General features: G+C 43.9%; 1 protein-coding gene across 2 annotated transcripts in view; it reads left to right on the forward strand.

Moving 5' to 3' along the window:
• The first annotated feature begins 1,538 nt into the window (after positions 1 to 1,538).
• The window catches only part of Afg3l2 (AFG3 like matrix AAA peptidase subunit 2), a 33,865-nt gene continuing 19,485 nt past the window's right edge, over positions 1,539 to 15,918 (forward strand). Inside the window, exons 1-9 of one of the 2 annotated variants that reach the window (XM_027402702.2) lie at positions 1,539 to 1,812; positions 3,721 to 3,817; positions 4,172 to 4,249; positions 6,614 to 6,717; positions 6,825 to 6,977; positions 7,621 to 7,695; positions 8,863 to 8,987; positions 11,413 to 11,686; positions 12,944 to 13,081. In XM_027402702.2, the coding sequence (XP_027258503.1) occupies positions 1,699 to 1,812; positions 3,721 to 3,817; positions 4,172 to 4,249; positions 6,614 to 6,717; positions 6,825 to 6,977; positions 7,621 to 7,695; positions 8,863 to 8,987; positions 11,413 to 11,686; positions 12,944 to 13,081 (1,158 nt within the window). In that variant the 5' untranslated portion in view covers positions 1,539 to 1,698. Of the gene's footprint in view, positions 1,813 to 3,720; positions 3,818 to 4,171; positions 4,250 to 6,611; positions 6,718 to 6,824; positions 6,978 to 7,620; positions 7,696 to 8,862; positions 8,988 to 11,412; positions 11,687 to 12,943; positions 13,082 to 15,918 lie in introns of those variants that run through there. The other variant, XM_035440099.1, reaches the window with a different exon arrangement.

Consider the following 15,918-nt stretch of genomic DNA (forward strand, 5'->3'; position numbering starts at 1 on the left):
TGAAGTTATGGCTTACTGAATTTTCAGTCTTTCACCTCTGACTCCGATGTTAACTGGGGTGTCCCCACAAGTTCCTTTATCAAATTAAGGAATGTCCCTATAATCCTAGTTTTATGAATATTTTTTATCATGCAATGGTGCTAGGTGTCTCTCCCAAAACCTTGTCTCTATCAGTGGAGATGATGGTGTGTTTTTTTTTCCCCATCAATTTATTAACATGATTTTTTTTTTGGTTTTGTTTTCACCAACTTTTCACATCTAAATTAGTCTCACTTGGTCATGATGAGTATTTTAAATATGTAAGAGTGCACCTAACTCTATATTTGTTAGAGTTAGGATTTTGTTCAGGCTTTTCATGTACATTTGTAAGGTATATTATCTAAGATTATTCTTTTTCTCCTGATGTCCATCTGGTTTTGGTACCAGCATGGTGCTGTTCCCACAGAGCTAGAGAATTCCCTTCTTGCCAGACATGGTGGCGAATGCCTTTAATCCCAGCACTTGAGAGGCAAATGTAGGTGGATCTCTGTGAGTTCAAGGCCAGCCTAATCCCCTTGTTTATGGCACTGGGAAGTGAATTCAGGCTTTCACACATGCCAGTGGTGCAGAAGGTTTCTATAAATATTAATTAGGTTTAATTTAGTCATGTTGATGTTAGGTTAGACACAAGGATGGATAACACTTAGGGTTACTAAAGGGACTAAACATAGCCCAAGGCAATTTGGTTCTGGTTTTGCAACATTCCAACTCGTCACAATCACGCAGTTTTGACTTGTCAATCAGCAATGTAGAATCGTTAACATAACTTCAGTTCACAATAGTGTGTGAGGACAGCCAGAGCTGTTAATATCTGCTTTGTGGCCCTTGCAGAGCCTGGCCACCGGCCTGACAGTGATCAATCACTTAAAAGTACTTGATAAGTAAAGAGTGAATGTTAAAATTTCAAACAAAATCAGTGGTCTCCAGTCCTGAATGAAAAAAATGTCTTTTTCCATATAGCCTTTGCTAAGCATGTCAACTCCTTAAGGTCCACGCTCCAATCTAGCGCTCCTTATCTGGCCCCTCCCACTTTCATACTTTGGCGCCTCCCTTAGCCTGGCCTCACCTGCATCGCTCCTCTTTCGGCTCCGCCTCCATTTGCTTCTTCCACCTTTTCCTTCGTCCGCCCCGACTCTCGCCCGCCTAACTCATTTGACCCCGCCTCTGCCGTTCTCTTTGGGCCCCACCTCTAGTCCCGCCCCCACAGTAACATTCGACCCTGCCCCATTCATCCTTTGACCCCGCCTCCAGGACCCTACAGCTACGCCTCTCTGTCGTCCTCCTCCAACCACGTCCTATCCTCGCCCATCTCCCCCATAAGCCACGCCCAACCCATGCCCACTTCTTATTTGGACCCGCCCACGACCGCACCCCGCTCTCATTTGGCCCCGCCTCCAGCCCGACTCCGGCGCTTTGCGCGCTCCAGCCCCTCCCGACTCGAGGGCGTGGTCTGCCGTCCCGAGGGCACGTCGACGTCCGCACGCCGGGGCGGGGCCTGACGTACGCGTGTGGAGCGTGGGTTCGCGTACCGCCGCGGGTCTCCTGCGCCGGTGGCGCCCAGTTCCCGGAGAACCGATAAGCTGAGAAAGCTGCGGGTCGCCGCCGCTCGCCCGCCTTGGCTCCGTGCCTGCGCGCGCCCGGGAGCGGGCCGAGCCCGCCATGGCTCACCGCTGCCTGCTGCTGTGGGGCAGGGGCGGCTGCCGTCGCGGCCTCCCTCCGCTGCTCGTGCCCAGCCGCTGCCTGGGTCCGGGGCAGCGGCCCTTCCTCCGCACGGTGAGTCCCGCGTCGCCGCTGCTTGCCTCGGTCGGCTTCCGGCGCGGGCGCAGGTGTCAAGGTCACCGGCCTGACGCGTGACGGCCTGAGTGTCCTGGTCTCCCGCGGGCTGTGTGGGCCGCGCTGCCGTGAGTGGCGCCGGGACCCCGGGAAGGTCACGCCTCGGCTTTGCTGCTTGCTGCCGTGGCCTCGCGGGCTTTCGTGACAGTGGAAAGCGATGGACGAGTGAGCTGCACCGGGAAATTGGAGGGGAGAGAGCGGGCTGTGGTGCCTCCCTTTCTCATCTGTTGAATAGGGCCGTTGCTGGCATCCTGAATACACTCTTGCAAATATCACTGGTATCATAAAAAATACATTGCTCACAGTAGGGCCTGTGTATTTTGTTGAATAACAGCACCTATCGTGAGGCTCAACTGCTGGTGTAGGTTCACACACGATCTGGTACATTTTATTGAAGTGATGCAGTGTTGGCAGGACCATGACACAGCTTCTTGCTGCCAGCCCAGCCCGGGTTTTACCTAGAGGTACATAGCATGGCGGTTGAGGAGTGCTATTGGTCACTGGAACCTAGCTTGACCACTTACTAGCTGCCATTGCCCTCGTGGATGTTCAGCCCCTTCACTTACAAGCTAGAGCAGGCTTTCAGTATCCACAGGGCGTTGATGCTAGGACCCGTACTAAAATCAGAAGATGCATGCACTTCTGTGTGCTTTGGTTTATGTTTTGTTGGGGATAGTTGAGACTAGGTCTTAGTGTAGCCCAGGCTAGCCTCCTTAATCTCCCACCTGCTCCTCCTAGTCAGGCTGGCTCTTCCCTTACACGTTCATCTCTAGATTAATATCTAGTAAGTATGGTTTGTAAATAATTTTTATACTCTAGCATTTAAGGAATAATGGCCAAAATCCAACACCATCCATCCAACCAACCAAATACCTCTCCACCACCACCAGAAAATAGCAACTAAACCCAAATTGGCCTCAAGCATTCTTCATTGCTGAGGTTGGCCTTGAACTCCTGATCCTTCTGTCTCCCATTTCCCAAGTGCAGGGGCTACAACTATGCACCACCACCCCAACTCATGTACATTTCTTTTCCGAGTGTTTTTCACTAGTGGGATATGAGAACGGAAGCCGTGGATAGGGATTGCTGAGGGTACTTGTGTTTGTGATATTTGCTTTGAAGCTCCCTTGTCATCCCTGTGTTTATTTCTGTGTCCTTATCTTTTCTACTGTGAACTTCCTTGTTATATGGCATCTGTGCAGTATTCGTCTGTTCTCCCACCTTACCTTGCTCATCTGATCCTTTTATAATCAGTGAACATTGGACTCAGGATCTGTCTGAGAAGGTTGAATCTCATATTAAAGACCTTATTGGGACTGTTGTACCTGTGAGTCACCAGTGAATGCTGAGACATAAGGAAGTCCTTGTGTCGGACAGCTGCAGCTAATTGGTGTAGGTGTGTGTGACATATACTCCCTGATACTGGGGTAAATAAATGATACTTGAACATTTCTTTGCTATATAGGATGTATATAGCCCAGGATAACCTTGAACATGTTATTCTCCTGCCTCTCTTTCCTGAGTATTGGAATTACAGGTGTGGTGGCCCATGCCTGGTTTATTGTTTGGTGCTAGACATCAAACCCAGGACTTTGGACATACTAGAGAAACTCTACACCCTCTGTTACATCCTCAGCCTCCAGAAGGCATTAAAACTTTCTTTAGATTTATTTGTTTTATGTGTATGATGTATGAGTGTTTTGCCTGCCTGTATGTATGTGTGGTCATGCATACTTGGTGCATAAGAAGATCAGGAAAGAGTTAGGTCCCCTAAAATGGGCTTGCAGATTGTTGTGAGTCACCATGTGATTGCTGGAAACTGAACCTTGATCCTATGTCATGTTGCAGCTTTATCAATATGCTACAGTTCAGACAACAACGAGAAACTCTCTTCTGAGGGATGTAATTGCTGCTTATCAAAGATTCTGTTCCCGACCTCCCAAAGGTAAGTGTTTCAATCTGCTTCTGGTGCCCTGTGTTCTTGTTAAAGGCAAAAGCCCTGGGGCTTCCTATGTGGGTACATAGATTGGCTTCAGGATGACTAGTTGTTGTCTTCTGTGTCTACACCCTGACTTCAGCTTCTGTCTGATGGTAGTGGGGGAAATATGTCACCCACAAGTGATCATTTTACAGGTGATGAAATTGATACCTTTAGATTGTGAACTGTATTTTTTAGACTTTGATGTATTTCTACCCAAGGAATGTTATGGTTTCTGATGGTGTGTCTGCAGCTTTATAAACAATATGCACAAAACCTGATGAATTTTAGAGTGAAGATTTTTTTTATCTTTTCTAACAGGATTTGAAAAGTACTTTCCTAATGGAAAAAATGGGAAAAAGCCTAGTGACCCTAAGGAGGCTGCTGGAGAAAAAAAAGGTAATTTTAAAAAAAGATTGATTTTATTATTTTCCTATGATATTTCTACATGAGAAAAGAGTCACCAGAAGTTGGCTATGTAACTGTGGTTACCCACACACTCAAAGTTCAGTGGACCCTGCTTTATTTCTTGATTCCCTTTTGTGTCTCCCTGCCATTTTACACACTGAAGTAGTTCAAAGTCACCTTGGGGAGATATTGACTGATCAAACTAAAAGTTTGACACATAATTTACCTATCTATTTATTTATTTTATGTGGGGAGTTTATGGGGGGAAGGCGGAGAGAGAGAGATAAGAGAGGAAGAAAGAGACATTGACACATAATTTAAGTTATTGAGAAAAGTCTTAGAAACCTAACATACGCAGTTTATTTGACATTTATTTTAGGAAAGTACAGCTGTTTTATTTCTTGAAGATTTATTTTAAATTTTTGTTTTGTTTGTTTTTTGAGATATGGTTTCTCTGTGTAGCTTTGGAGCCTGTCCTGGAACTAGCTCTTGTAGATGAGGCTGGTCTTGAACTCACAGAGATCCGCCTGCCTTTGTCTCCCAAGTGCTGGGACTAAAGGCGTGTGCCACCATTGCCCAGCTTTATTTTAAATTTTGTGTGTGTGTACAGGTGATGTGTAGGTGCCTGTGGAGTTCAGAAGATGGCAGAACCCCCAGTGTTGGGGTTACAGGTAGTTGTGAGCTGCCTGATGGGGGTGACATGGAACTGACTTGGGTCCTCTGGAAGAGTAGGAAGTACTCTTTAACCATTGAGCCATGTCTATAGTCCCATAGTGCACTGTTCCTAGATTTTGAAATTAAAAATTTTGATTTAAAAATTTAAATCCTGAACCTTAGGAGAGTCCTGTCTACTGACTTAGAGAGGCCTCCTTCCTCCCTCCTCCCTCCCTCCCTCCTCCCTCCCTCCTCCCTCCCTCCCTTCCTTCCTTCCTTCCTTCCTTCCTTCCGAGACAGGGTTTCTTCTGTGTAGCCCTGGCTATCCTCGAATTTGCTCTGTAGACCAGGCTGGTCTTGAACTTACAGATATCTGCTTACCTCTGCTTCCCGAGTACTGGGATTAAAGGTGAACGTCACTCCTTCCCAGCCTAGAGAGGGTTTTTTAAGGCAGGGCAGGTGGGCAGATCTTGTGGCACCAAGTCTTCTGCTCCCATTTCATAATTATTGTGTCATTTAGCACAATAATGTCAATGTTTGACACCTATTAGCATCCAGTTGGCGTCCCTCTTAGAGAAATGTAAGCAAAAATGTAAGTCGGACCATTGGTCTTTTGTTATTGGTGGGATGGGCATTGAACCCAGGTCCTCACCTACGCTAAGCAGATCTACTGTTGAGTGACATCCCCAGGCCAGCCCTTGTTTTTAAATGCACCAAACACACCCAGACTCAAGGCTCTGGGTTGCAGTGTTAGTTCCATGAGCAGCACTGTGGGATTTACCAAAGTCCAGTAGTTGGCAGGCTTACCAGTGATGAGATCTACATTATAAATTCAGCCCTTTGGATGTTACCTTGTCTCAGAGTAGTTTAGAATATTGGCACCCAACTTGTATTGTGCCAACTCTGTCTCTCAATGCTATGCCTTGTTGGGTAGCCTGAGCTAGTAAATGCTATCTCTGCCTCTGTGCAGGCAATAATTTAGTGAGTGTGGCATGAAGCCACTGAGGGTGACAGGCACCCATGACCTTACCTCCTGCTCTATGAAAGAGGTTGTTTCATGGTAGTTGGTGACATTAGAATGGTACTTGTAGGTCATTGGGAAGATTGCAAAGTGACAGAAGAAAGGGACATGTCAGTGGCTGCATTGATTCATTTGCCTTTACAAAGAGTCAGATCTGTGGGGAGGAGGACTTAAGTGACAAACAGGGCACCTCAAGTTCTGAGGCCACCACACCTGGTTTATGTGGCGCTGGGGACTGAACCCTTGGTTTTGTGCGTGTTGGTGAACATTGCCACCTGAGTGACACTCCCCAGCCCTGTGCATACTTTTAACTTTGATGAGGACTGAATGTGCTGGCTTGGATTTAAAGCCGCCCCTCTTTGTTCACTTGTGTCATATGACAACAAATTACCCAACAAGTTACTTAAGCTCAGAGGTTTCCTCCTAAAATGGATGTAATAGTGGCAATCTTCTGGGGTTGGGGTTACTCTGTGTATTTCCTGAGCTCTTTGCAGACAGGTGTTTTGGAGCGCTTAGCTGTTGCCACTTTGTATTAATGTCTTTCCTCATGGAGTTTATGCAGTAACTGATGGTCTGCCAGTCAGTGTGTCCTTAGATCCCCAGTCCCCTGTGGATATGTGCTCACCTTGCTGACAGTGTGCAGTGGTACATGCTGGTCATGCTGCTCTTGTTTATGACAGACTCACAGCCAGCGGCCCCACGGTCTTCTGGAGGTGCAGGTGGTGGGGGAGGGAAGCGTCGTGGCAAGAAAGAAGACTCTCACTGGTGGTCCAGGTTCCAGAAGGTTTGATTTCAAACTGTTGACTTTTGATATTGGGTTGGTGGCCCCAAAGAAAGCCCATATAGTACAGATCATATTTCCTTACAGAAACTGTGTCCCTCTCTATCTAGGGTGACTTTCCATGGGATGACAAGGATTTCAGATTGTACTTTCTCTGGACTGCTTTCTTTTGGGGTGGAGTCATGATTTACTTCCTGTTCAAAAGTTCTGGGAGAGAAATCACATGGAAAGACTTTGTAAATAACTATCTTTCTAAAGGAGTGGTAAGTAATGTGGGGGTGGGGCGTCACAGTTCTCAAGGTGAAGTGCAGTTAAGTTAGACCACAAAGTGGTCAACACTCACCTAGCTAGCCACACTTGTCCATCAGAAAGTTTCTTTGCATACTGATAGTTTTAATAAATTTACAATTATTTATTTATTTATGATTTTTCTCGAGGCAGGATTTCTCTGTGTAGCCCTGGCTGTTCTGGAACTTGCTTTGTAGACCAGGCTGGCCTCAAACTCACAGAGATCTACCTGTCTCTGCCTCCCAGGTGCTGGAATTAAAGGCGTGTGCCACCACTGCCCAGCTATTTTTATGCGTATTTATGAGTTTCTGCTTTTAATATGTGCACTATGTATGTACCTGGTGCCCACAAAAGTCAGAAGAGTTGTCACATGCCCTGGGACTAGGGTTCCAGATGGTTGCCATCCACTGTGTGGATTCTGGGAATAGGATTCAGATCCTATGTAAAAGCAGCAAGTGTTCTGCACCACTGAGCCATCTCTCCGTCTACTTCTCAACCCTTCCACCTTATTTTGATACAGGGTCTCAAACATGACCTGGACCTTGCTAAAAATTGAGAATATTTTTATTTTCTGTGAACTTGTATGTTTAATATTTGCCTTTTTTTCAAACATTCTAGGTGGATAGACTAGAGGTTGTCAACAAGCGTTTTGTTCGTGTGACTTTCACACCAGGAAAAACTCCGGTTGATGGGGTAAATAATTTTATGAATTGATGTGAGTTAGTAGTAAATTAACCTTTTTCGGGTTTAGAACTGACAAGAAAACCTCCCTTGCATTGCATTAGATATGTACATTGGGGACAATGGGGTCTGGTGTGCCACAGGTGTGCTACAGCTGGCATGTGCTTGTGCTGATGCATAGAGAGTCTTCAGTGTTGAGTTGGTTTGGGTAATCATTTTAGTTTTATACCTAGGACACAGAAGAAGAGCTTAGTTTTCAGCTATGATTCTTGAAGACATTTGTTTGGTTGGGGAAAATGTTAAAATGTGAATCCCATGTGTTTTGAGGTAGCACCTTTCAAATCAGTTTAGGATTCTTTCTGCTCATTTGTCTTCAACCTTCTTGTGATATCCATCTGTTCCCCTAGCTTTTGTTTATTTTTGAAATGGGGTCTAACTCTGTAACCCAGGCTGCCTTCAAACTCATGCTTCAGCCCCTATACAGGCATAAACCATTACACCTGGCTTTGCTGATTTTAAAATAATAATAATTTGTTTCTGGTCAACCTAGTTTGGACTCTTATCTAGAGACCCAGCAGAAGTGTTGGATGCACAGGGGACATTGTGAAGGGGGACGGGAGGCTCCCAGGTGATGGCAACCCCTCCCAGCTCTGATCCCACCTCTATAGACTCCCAATCCTGAGTATCTGCAATCCTGCTAGGGTCAGAATTTCACCAGGCTGCTCCCGACCCATTTTCTAGGCTTACTAGGCATCCACTTGTTGGAGATCACTCTTCCCTGTCAGTTTTCACCTGTTAGTACTCTCCTGTGGTTCTATCTAAGGACAGCTTTGTTGAGGGGTCTGGATCAGTCTTGTACTAACCTCCCTGACAGCATCTGGGGTCGATGTGCTCTCCCTTGTTCAGGCCAACTGTTCCTGTGGGTTTCTCCAACCTGGTACAGACCCCTTCGCTCTTCATTCCTCCCTCTCTTCAACTAAATTCCCGATTTCAGCTCGGTGTATATCTGTGGATGTCTGTCTCTGCTTCCATCAGCCACTGGATGAGGGCTCTCGTTCGTGGGTCGGTCAGCGGAAAGGGATGGAAGCCTGCAAAATTCTTAATGGGTTAAATGCTTTAGAAAATTTGGAGTTTTGTTTGTTCTTCATTCTAAGGATATTTGTTTTTCTGTTTTTGTAGCAATATGTCTGGTTTAATATTGGCAGTGTAGACACCTTTGAGCGGAATCTGGAGACTTTGCAGCAAGAGCTGGGCATAGAAGGGGAGAATCGAGTACCTGTGGTCTACATTACTGAAAGTGATGGGTAAGAAATCATTTTAAGTACGTGCTTTGTGCCAGACATGGTGCACATACCTATACTCCTAGCACTTGGGAGGCTGAAGTAAGAAGACTGACATGAGTTTGAGGCCAGCCTTGAGGACATAGAAAGGTTACAGATTTGAAGTCTTTTTTTTTTGAGGGTTTTTTTTCATTTATGTATCGTATGTAGATGAGTGCTTTGTCTCATGTGTACACTTGTACACTAGAAGAAGGTTTCAGGTACCATTACAAATGGTTGTAAACGACCACCATATGGTTGCTGAGAGTTGAACTTGCGACCTGGGAAGAACAGCCAGTGCTCCTAACTGCTGAGCTGTCTCTCCAGCTCCTATAAAGTTTTAAGCAGGCCTTGCTCCGTTTGGCCATATTGAAAAATAGGACATTTGAAATTCAGATTTGTCCAAAATTCTGAATTTTTTTAAACTTGTTGGCACTGAAAACTTTTCAGCATTTCAGATTTCATATTTTTAGATTAGAGATGCTCATAAGCTGTAGAAAGTTTTATTGCACTTGTCTATAAACTTGTTTTCCAATGCAGGTTATTTTTTTTCCCTAGTTGTTTTTTTTCTTTCTTTTTTTTTTCTAAGATTTATTTATTTTATTATGTGTACACATAATACCACAGAGCTATACCCCCAATGTACTTTTGATAGATGTTAAATATTGCAAGGAAATTATGGGCAGGGAGGGAATTCTTAATAAATTAACCTTACCAGGCTTTTCTTTTTCTATATTAAACAAGCCTTTTTCCAAGTTAATGCTTACCTACAAAGAAAGCCAAATTACCACCAAGTAAAAATGGTATGCCGCTTTTGAAGAGTACTGCTTAGCATTTAGTGTCTCTCCCTTACAACTGAGGACCTTCTCTAGTTGTTCCACCCATGTTACTTAGACCATGTCTGTGGCCCATTTTCCAAGTTTGGTAGAGAAATATTAAGTGCTGTAGGAAACTGATGTTCTTGCAAGCAAGCATTGTACCAGCCTTTAAAGCAGTGAATTTATACACGCATGGACATTAGTCTCAATAAACTTTGGTTTTGTTAATCATCAAAAAAAAAAAAAAAAGATTTATTTATTTTATTATATGTATAGTGTTCTGCCTGCATGTTGCCTGCAGACCAGAGGAGGGCACCAGATCTCATTACAGATGGTTGTGAGCCATCATGTAGTTGCTGGGAATTGAACTCAGGACCTTTGGAAGAACAAGCAGTGCTCTTAACCACTGAGCCATCTCTCTAGCCCCCCTAGTTCTTTTTTTAAGTGTTTAAAAATATGTAAACATTTAGCAAATTTGCACTCAGAAGTTACATTGAATAAAGGTTATTAAGACTAGCTGGAGCTGGGTGGTGGTGCATGCCTTTAATCCCAGCACTCAGGAGGCAGAGGCAGGTGGATCTATGTGAGTTCGAGACCAACCTGGTCTACGAGAATTAGTTCCAGGACAGCCTCCAAAGCCACAGAAACCCTGCATCAACCCCACCCCCCCAAAAAAAAGAACATCTAGTATTTCCTAAAAGCTAATACTTTAAAATATTCTAGTAGTTTGTCTGAGGCACAGGAGAATCTTGGCATTTTTTTGTATCATTAAAGTCGTGGAATAATAAAAAGAAACTTGATGTTTTATTCTCATCTCAATATGCACACAGTACTGCTAGCTACAATCAAGCTTCTTTTCTTTCCAATTACTCAGTTAAATGTTTAGCATAATCCTGGTATAGTCTCAGACTCCAGTTCTCTTACTGGGAGGCCTCAACCTCAAGAAATGTCTTTATTTAATTAATAGCATGCCAATTTGGAAAATAATGCATACAATGTTTAATGTCTCTGCACTGTGCGCCACAGGCCTCTTGTTTAACAGACTTCGAAGTTCTCTTCCAGCAGACCCTCTGCAATATAGAGTCTGCACAGATGCCTCAAAGCCCAGAGATGTAGTCTATCTTTTGTCTTAATAACCTTTTTATTCTTCTTCATATTATTATTATTATTATTATTATTATTATTACTATTATTTGTTGTTGTTTTTTTCTGAGACAGGGTTTCGGAAAACCCTGTGTAGCTTTGTATGCCAGGCTGGCCTCGAACTTAAAGAGATCTGCCTGTCTCTACTTTACCAGTGCTGGGACTAAAGGCATGCACCACCACCACCCAGCTTGTCTTGTTTTGGGGGGGAGGTGGTTTCAAGACAGGGTTTCTCTGTGGCTTTGGAGGCTGTCCTGGAACTAGCTCTTGTAGACCAGGTTGGTCTTGAACTCACAGAGATTCACTTGCCTCTGCCTCCTGAGTGCTGGGATTAAAGGTGTGCACCATCATAGCCTGGACAAAATACTAGATTTTCAACGATTTCCTTGATAGCTGAAGCGGTTAGGAAACTTGCCGTCAGTCTTACCAGTTGTGTGTTGTCCTTCCAGTTCCTTCCTGCTGAGCATGTTGCCCACGGTACTCATTATCGCTTTTCTACTCTATACCATAAGAAGAGGGCCCGCTGGCATTGGTCGGACCGGCCGGGGAATGGGTGGACTCTTCAGTGTTGGGGAAACCACCGCCAAAGTCTTAAAGGATGAGATAGATGTGAAGTTCAAAGATGTGGCTGGCTGTGAGGAGGCCAAGCTAGAAATAATGGAATTCGTGAATTTCTTGAAAAACCCAAAGCAGTATCAAGACCTAGGAGCAAAAATCCCAAAGGTAAAAAGGTACTTGGAGAGGATTAACTCCAACACTTGTGTATGTCTGAAGCTGTCACCTTATTACTTACTTACTTAGTCATTTTTCTTTCTGATCTTTGTTTCTGTCTGATTCACTTCCATAGCCTGTCTTCTGTATCTCATTGTATGGATTTTGTGTATTTCTGAAAGTGTTTTTTTTCTCCTCATGGAAACCTTTGATTAGCCTTTGTTCTCCCTCTATTCTGATTTAGACACTCTCCCTTGGCAGCTGCAGCCCCTGTAGCATTTTCATACTGTAGTGGCCCATCCAGCATTTTCCACCCAGTGCTGGGTCATCTGCATACCCTGATACTGAGGGTCTTGGCACAGCATTGTTGAAGAAGAGACAATACTAATGCTCACTTCCCACACATAACTTCGTAGCTGCTATGCTAATGCTGGGCCTACACCATGTCAGCTTTGCAGCCCTTGGCTAGACATAAAGTAGCAGCTTGTTATTTGTTGAATGGATTGCTTGTGGGTGGAGGTTCTGGGAGTTGAATATGCTTGCTCGCTAGCACAAGGGTCTTGTGCATACTAGCCAAGTAAATCACTGAGCAATAGATACTCCCAGCTCTCTTTTTACATAGATTTTTGAGATGGTCTCATTAAGTTACCTCTGCTGGCCTTGAGCTCTTCCTGTAGCCCAGGCAGGCCTTGAATTTGCTATCCTCCTGCATCAGCCTTCCATGGAGTTTGGATTATAAATCTGTGCCACAAGGCCCAGCTTGAATTGGCTGTTAAGTAAATAAATTCATTAATAAAGTGTACTTTAAAGAAATGCTTAGGGGCTGGAGATATGGCTCAGCAGTTAAGATCAAACACTTTCTTATTTAAGTAGCAGTTTATTAGCCTAGCTGAAGTTTCTTTTCATACTATTAGGATGAATGCTTAAAAACTACTAAAACAACTGCTACTACAGTACCCTACCATTAAAACAAACCAAAACCTTGTGATGTTGAGGATGAAGCCCAGTACTTTGTGCATGCTGGCCAAGTCTGTCTCTGAGCTACCGAAAGCTTAGCACTGAGGGTCTCTATAAGGGAGTATGCATCACCTTGTTATCACATTAGCCTGAAACAATTGTCTCTCTAACAGCCCTCTTACCCTTACTACTGTAAAAACATTATGCTGTAATGTAAATATTCTACTTGTCACTAAGATTTAGAGACAGTTACTATGGATATGTAGTTTCTGTTTTTAAGATTCTGATTAGATGTAATCTCTCTGTCTGAAGGGTGCCATTCTCACCGGCCCTCCAGGTACTGGTAAAACACTGCTAGCTAAGGCCACAGCTGGAGAAGCCAATGTTCCCTTCATCACTGTCAGCGGATCTGAATTTCTGGAGATGTTTGTGGGTGTTGGTCCAGCCAGGGTAAGTCTTATTCTGTTCTGATGATGGAACTTCTTTATTCCAACCTGTTGCCCCTTGCGGTGGACTGGTGAGGATGACCCTGTTCCTGGAGTCTCCAGAGTGACCTCACTGGTCACCTCCTCATTCAGTCTTCCAAGGCTATACCAGCAGGCCCTATGTGATTCCCCTCCACCCTTAAGATAATTTATACATTTCAATAAGTAGCTTTACTGTGTGGGTAATTTCTTTTGGTAGCAACCTTGTTGAGGCATATTTAATAATTGACATGTTGTACAAATTGATATGAGTATACAGTTAAATGGTTTTTAGTCACTTGAAGAAGAAACACGGGTCCCTTAGTAATCTCTCCGTCTCCTAGCCCTAAGCAGAATCTAACCTCTTTAGATTTTCTGTTTCAGACACTTTAAGTAAATGGAATTGTACAATGTGTGATCTGTTTAGTTTTGGGCTTTTTGCTTTGTATTTTTTAAAAAATAAGCTGGGCTTGGTGGCATTTACCTTTAATCCTAGTACTCAGGAGGCAGAGGCAGGCAGATCTCGAAGTTCCAAACCTGGAACTGCAGAATGAGTTCCAGGACAACCAAGGCTGTTACACAGAGAAACCCTGTTTTGGGGATTGAGGGGGTCTTCCTCTTTCACTCTGCAGCCTGCCTGAGCCTGCAGCTTGGTTTTCTCACCTAGGATAACAACCAGCAATCCCAGCAATCCTCCTGTCTCCACCTTCTTTACAAACATATGCTGGGATGCCCAGTTCATTACATAGAGAGCCAAACCCTGGTCCCCATTATTGCCCAGCAAGTCCTTTTAATTGCTGAACCATCATCTTTCCAGGCCCCAGTAGTGTGGATTTTTGTTTGTTTAAGATAGGATATTATGCAGACTATTCTGGCCTTGAGCTTCTGGTCCTCCTGTCTCAGGCTCTTTAAATACTTAGATTACAGGCATGAGCTACCATGCCAGCCTAGTGTATATGATTGGGGCGGGGGTTGTTGTTTGTTTACACTTATTTATCTTATGTTTATGTATGCGTGAATGTCATGGTAGGTGTCTGTGGAGGTCAGAGAATAATTTCTCCTTCCGTAGTGTGGGGTCCTGGGGACCAAGCTCAGGACATCAGACTTGTGGCAGGCATTCTTGCCTGCGAGTCAACTGTGGGCCTCGCTTTTGTTTTTGGAGAAAGGGTCTTGCAATATAGCCCTGGCTAGCCTGGTGTTTGCTTTGTAGCTCTGCTTGGCTTGAACTCACAGCAATATTTTTGCCTCAGCCTCCCAAAGGATAGGCTTATAGGTGTCTACCACCATTTCTGGCTTGCCTTTGTTTATCATGTGCCTGTGGACATGTCCAAGTCATGGTGTGAGTGTGGAGGTCAAAGGGCAGCTCTATGAAGTCAGTTCTTGCTGCTGGAGATAGTCTTTCTGGTTTCTTCTGCTTTTGATGTAGGCTTGCTGCTCCACACACTTCCCATCTCCAGTGTGCTGATTTTTAGATATGTACCATTGCATCTACCTTGTATGGCAAGTGCTTTTACTGCTGCGAGCCTTTATCATTTATTAAAGAAGTAGCAATTAATAATCTATGTATCAACTCCAACATATTTGTTACTATGAATTTGACTGTATGTAGACTATATACTGGGTGCCTTATATTCTCAAAAAGGCCTCAGAGAAAGGAATTCCTTCTCACCAGGGCATCAGCAGTTAGAGCTGCAGCCTCCAGATGTCACACTACATAGCCTTAGTTTTTCTCTGTGACATAGTGCTGAGAAGTCCCCGATTATCAGTTAACAGCACATGTTGCCATTCATGTCCCCTCTGAGACTTAAGTTTGTCAGGACATTTTGCAAGTCATCCAGGGGAGAGATGTGAGGCACCTGTTTTTCTCAAGATCCTATTGGCCTCCCTGGCTCTGAGAGATATGCATGCCCTGTTGTCAGAGAGTTGTTAAATGTGCCTGTACATAAAAGAACTAGAAGCCTTGTGGGATCAAGAGAACTTTTAGAAGGAACTTTTGGAGAATATTAAGTAGGAACATTTAGATCCTAAGAGAACTTTAAGAGAGTTTTTAGAGAAAGAACTTTTGGGAAGAACGGTTTTTGAAGAATAAAGAGCCCTGAGAGGAACACATGTATGAGCCGGTTTATTTCCTTTTGGCCCTCAGATCAGAACTTTTTTTTTTTTTTTTTTTTTTTTTTTTTTTTTTTTTTAGATTTACTTATAATGTATACAGTATTCTGTCTGCATGTACACTTGCAGGCCAGAAGAGGACACCAGATTTCATTATAGATGGTTGTATGTCACCATATGGGTGCTGGGGATTGAACTCAGGACCTCTGGAAGAGCAGCCAGTACTCTTATCTTCTGAGCCATATCTCCAGCCCTTGGATCAGAACTTTTTAACAAGCCCCTATCCTTCTGGTCTAAGCCTCTTCTCTGCACCTGAGACATTTTACCTGTTGAGCCTGGTTTTAATTTAATTAATTAAATAATTGGTGTTTTTATTGATGAGTGGTCAAGAGTTTTTTCAGGTAATCTGGCTACTAATTCCTAGTTGGATAATTGGTTTACAAATACTTTTCTTTGGGATAGAATCTCACTATGTAGCCTTTGACTGATCTGGAATTTGCTTTGTAAACTAGAATGGCCTCTTATTCACAGAGCTCCATCTGCCTCTGCCTTGTGAGTGCTGGGATTAAAGGCATAACCTACCAATGTCCAGTCAAAAGTCATTGAATTCTTAACATATAAAGGCAATGAAAGGGTCGTTTGTATTAAATCAGAGAGATCTGCTTACCGACTGCTGGGATAAAAGGTGTGAGCCACATGCTCAGCACAGAGGGT

Source organism: Cricetulus griseus, chromosome 2, assembly GCF_003668045.3.
Source record: "Cricetulus griseus strain 17A/GY chromosome 2, alternate assembly CriGri-PICRH-1.0, whole genome shotgun sequence".
Lineage (NCBI taxonomy): Eukaryota > Metazoa > Chordata > Mammalia > Rodentia > Cricetidae > Cricetulus > Cricetulus griseus.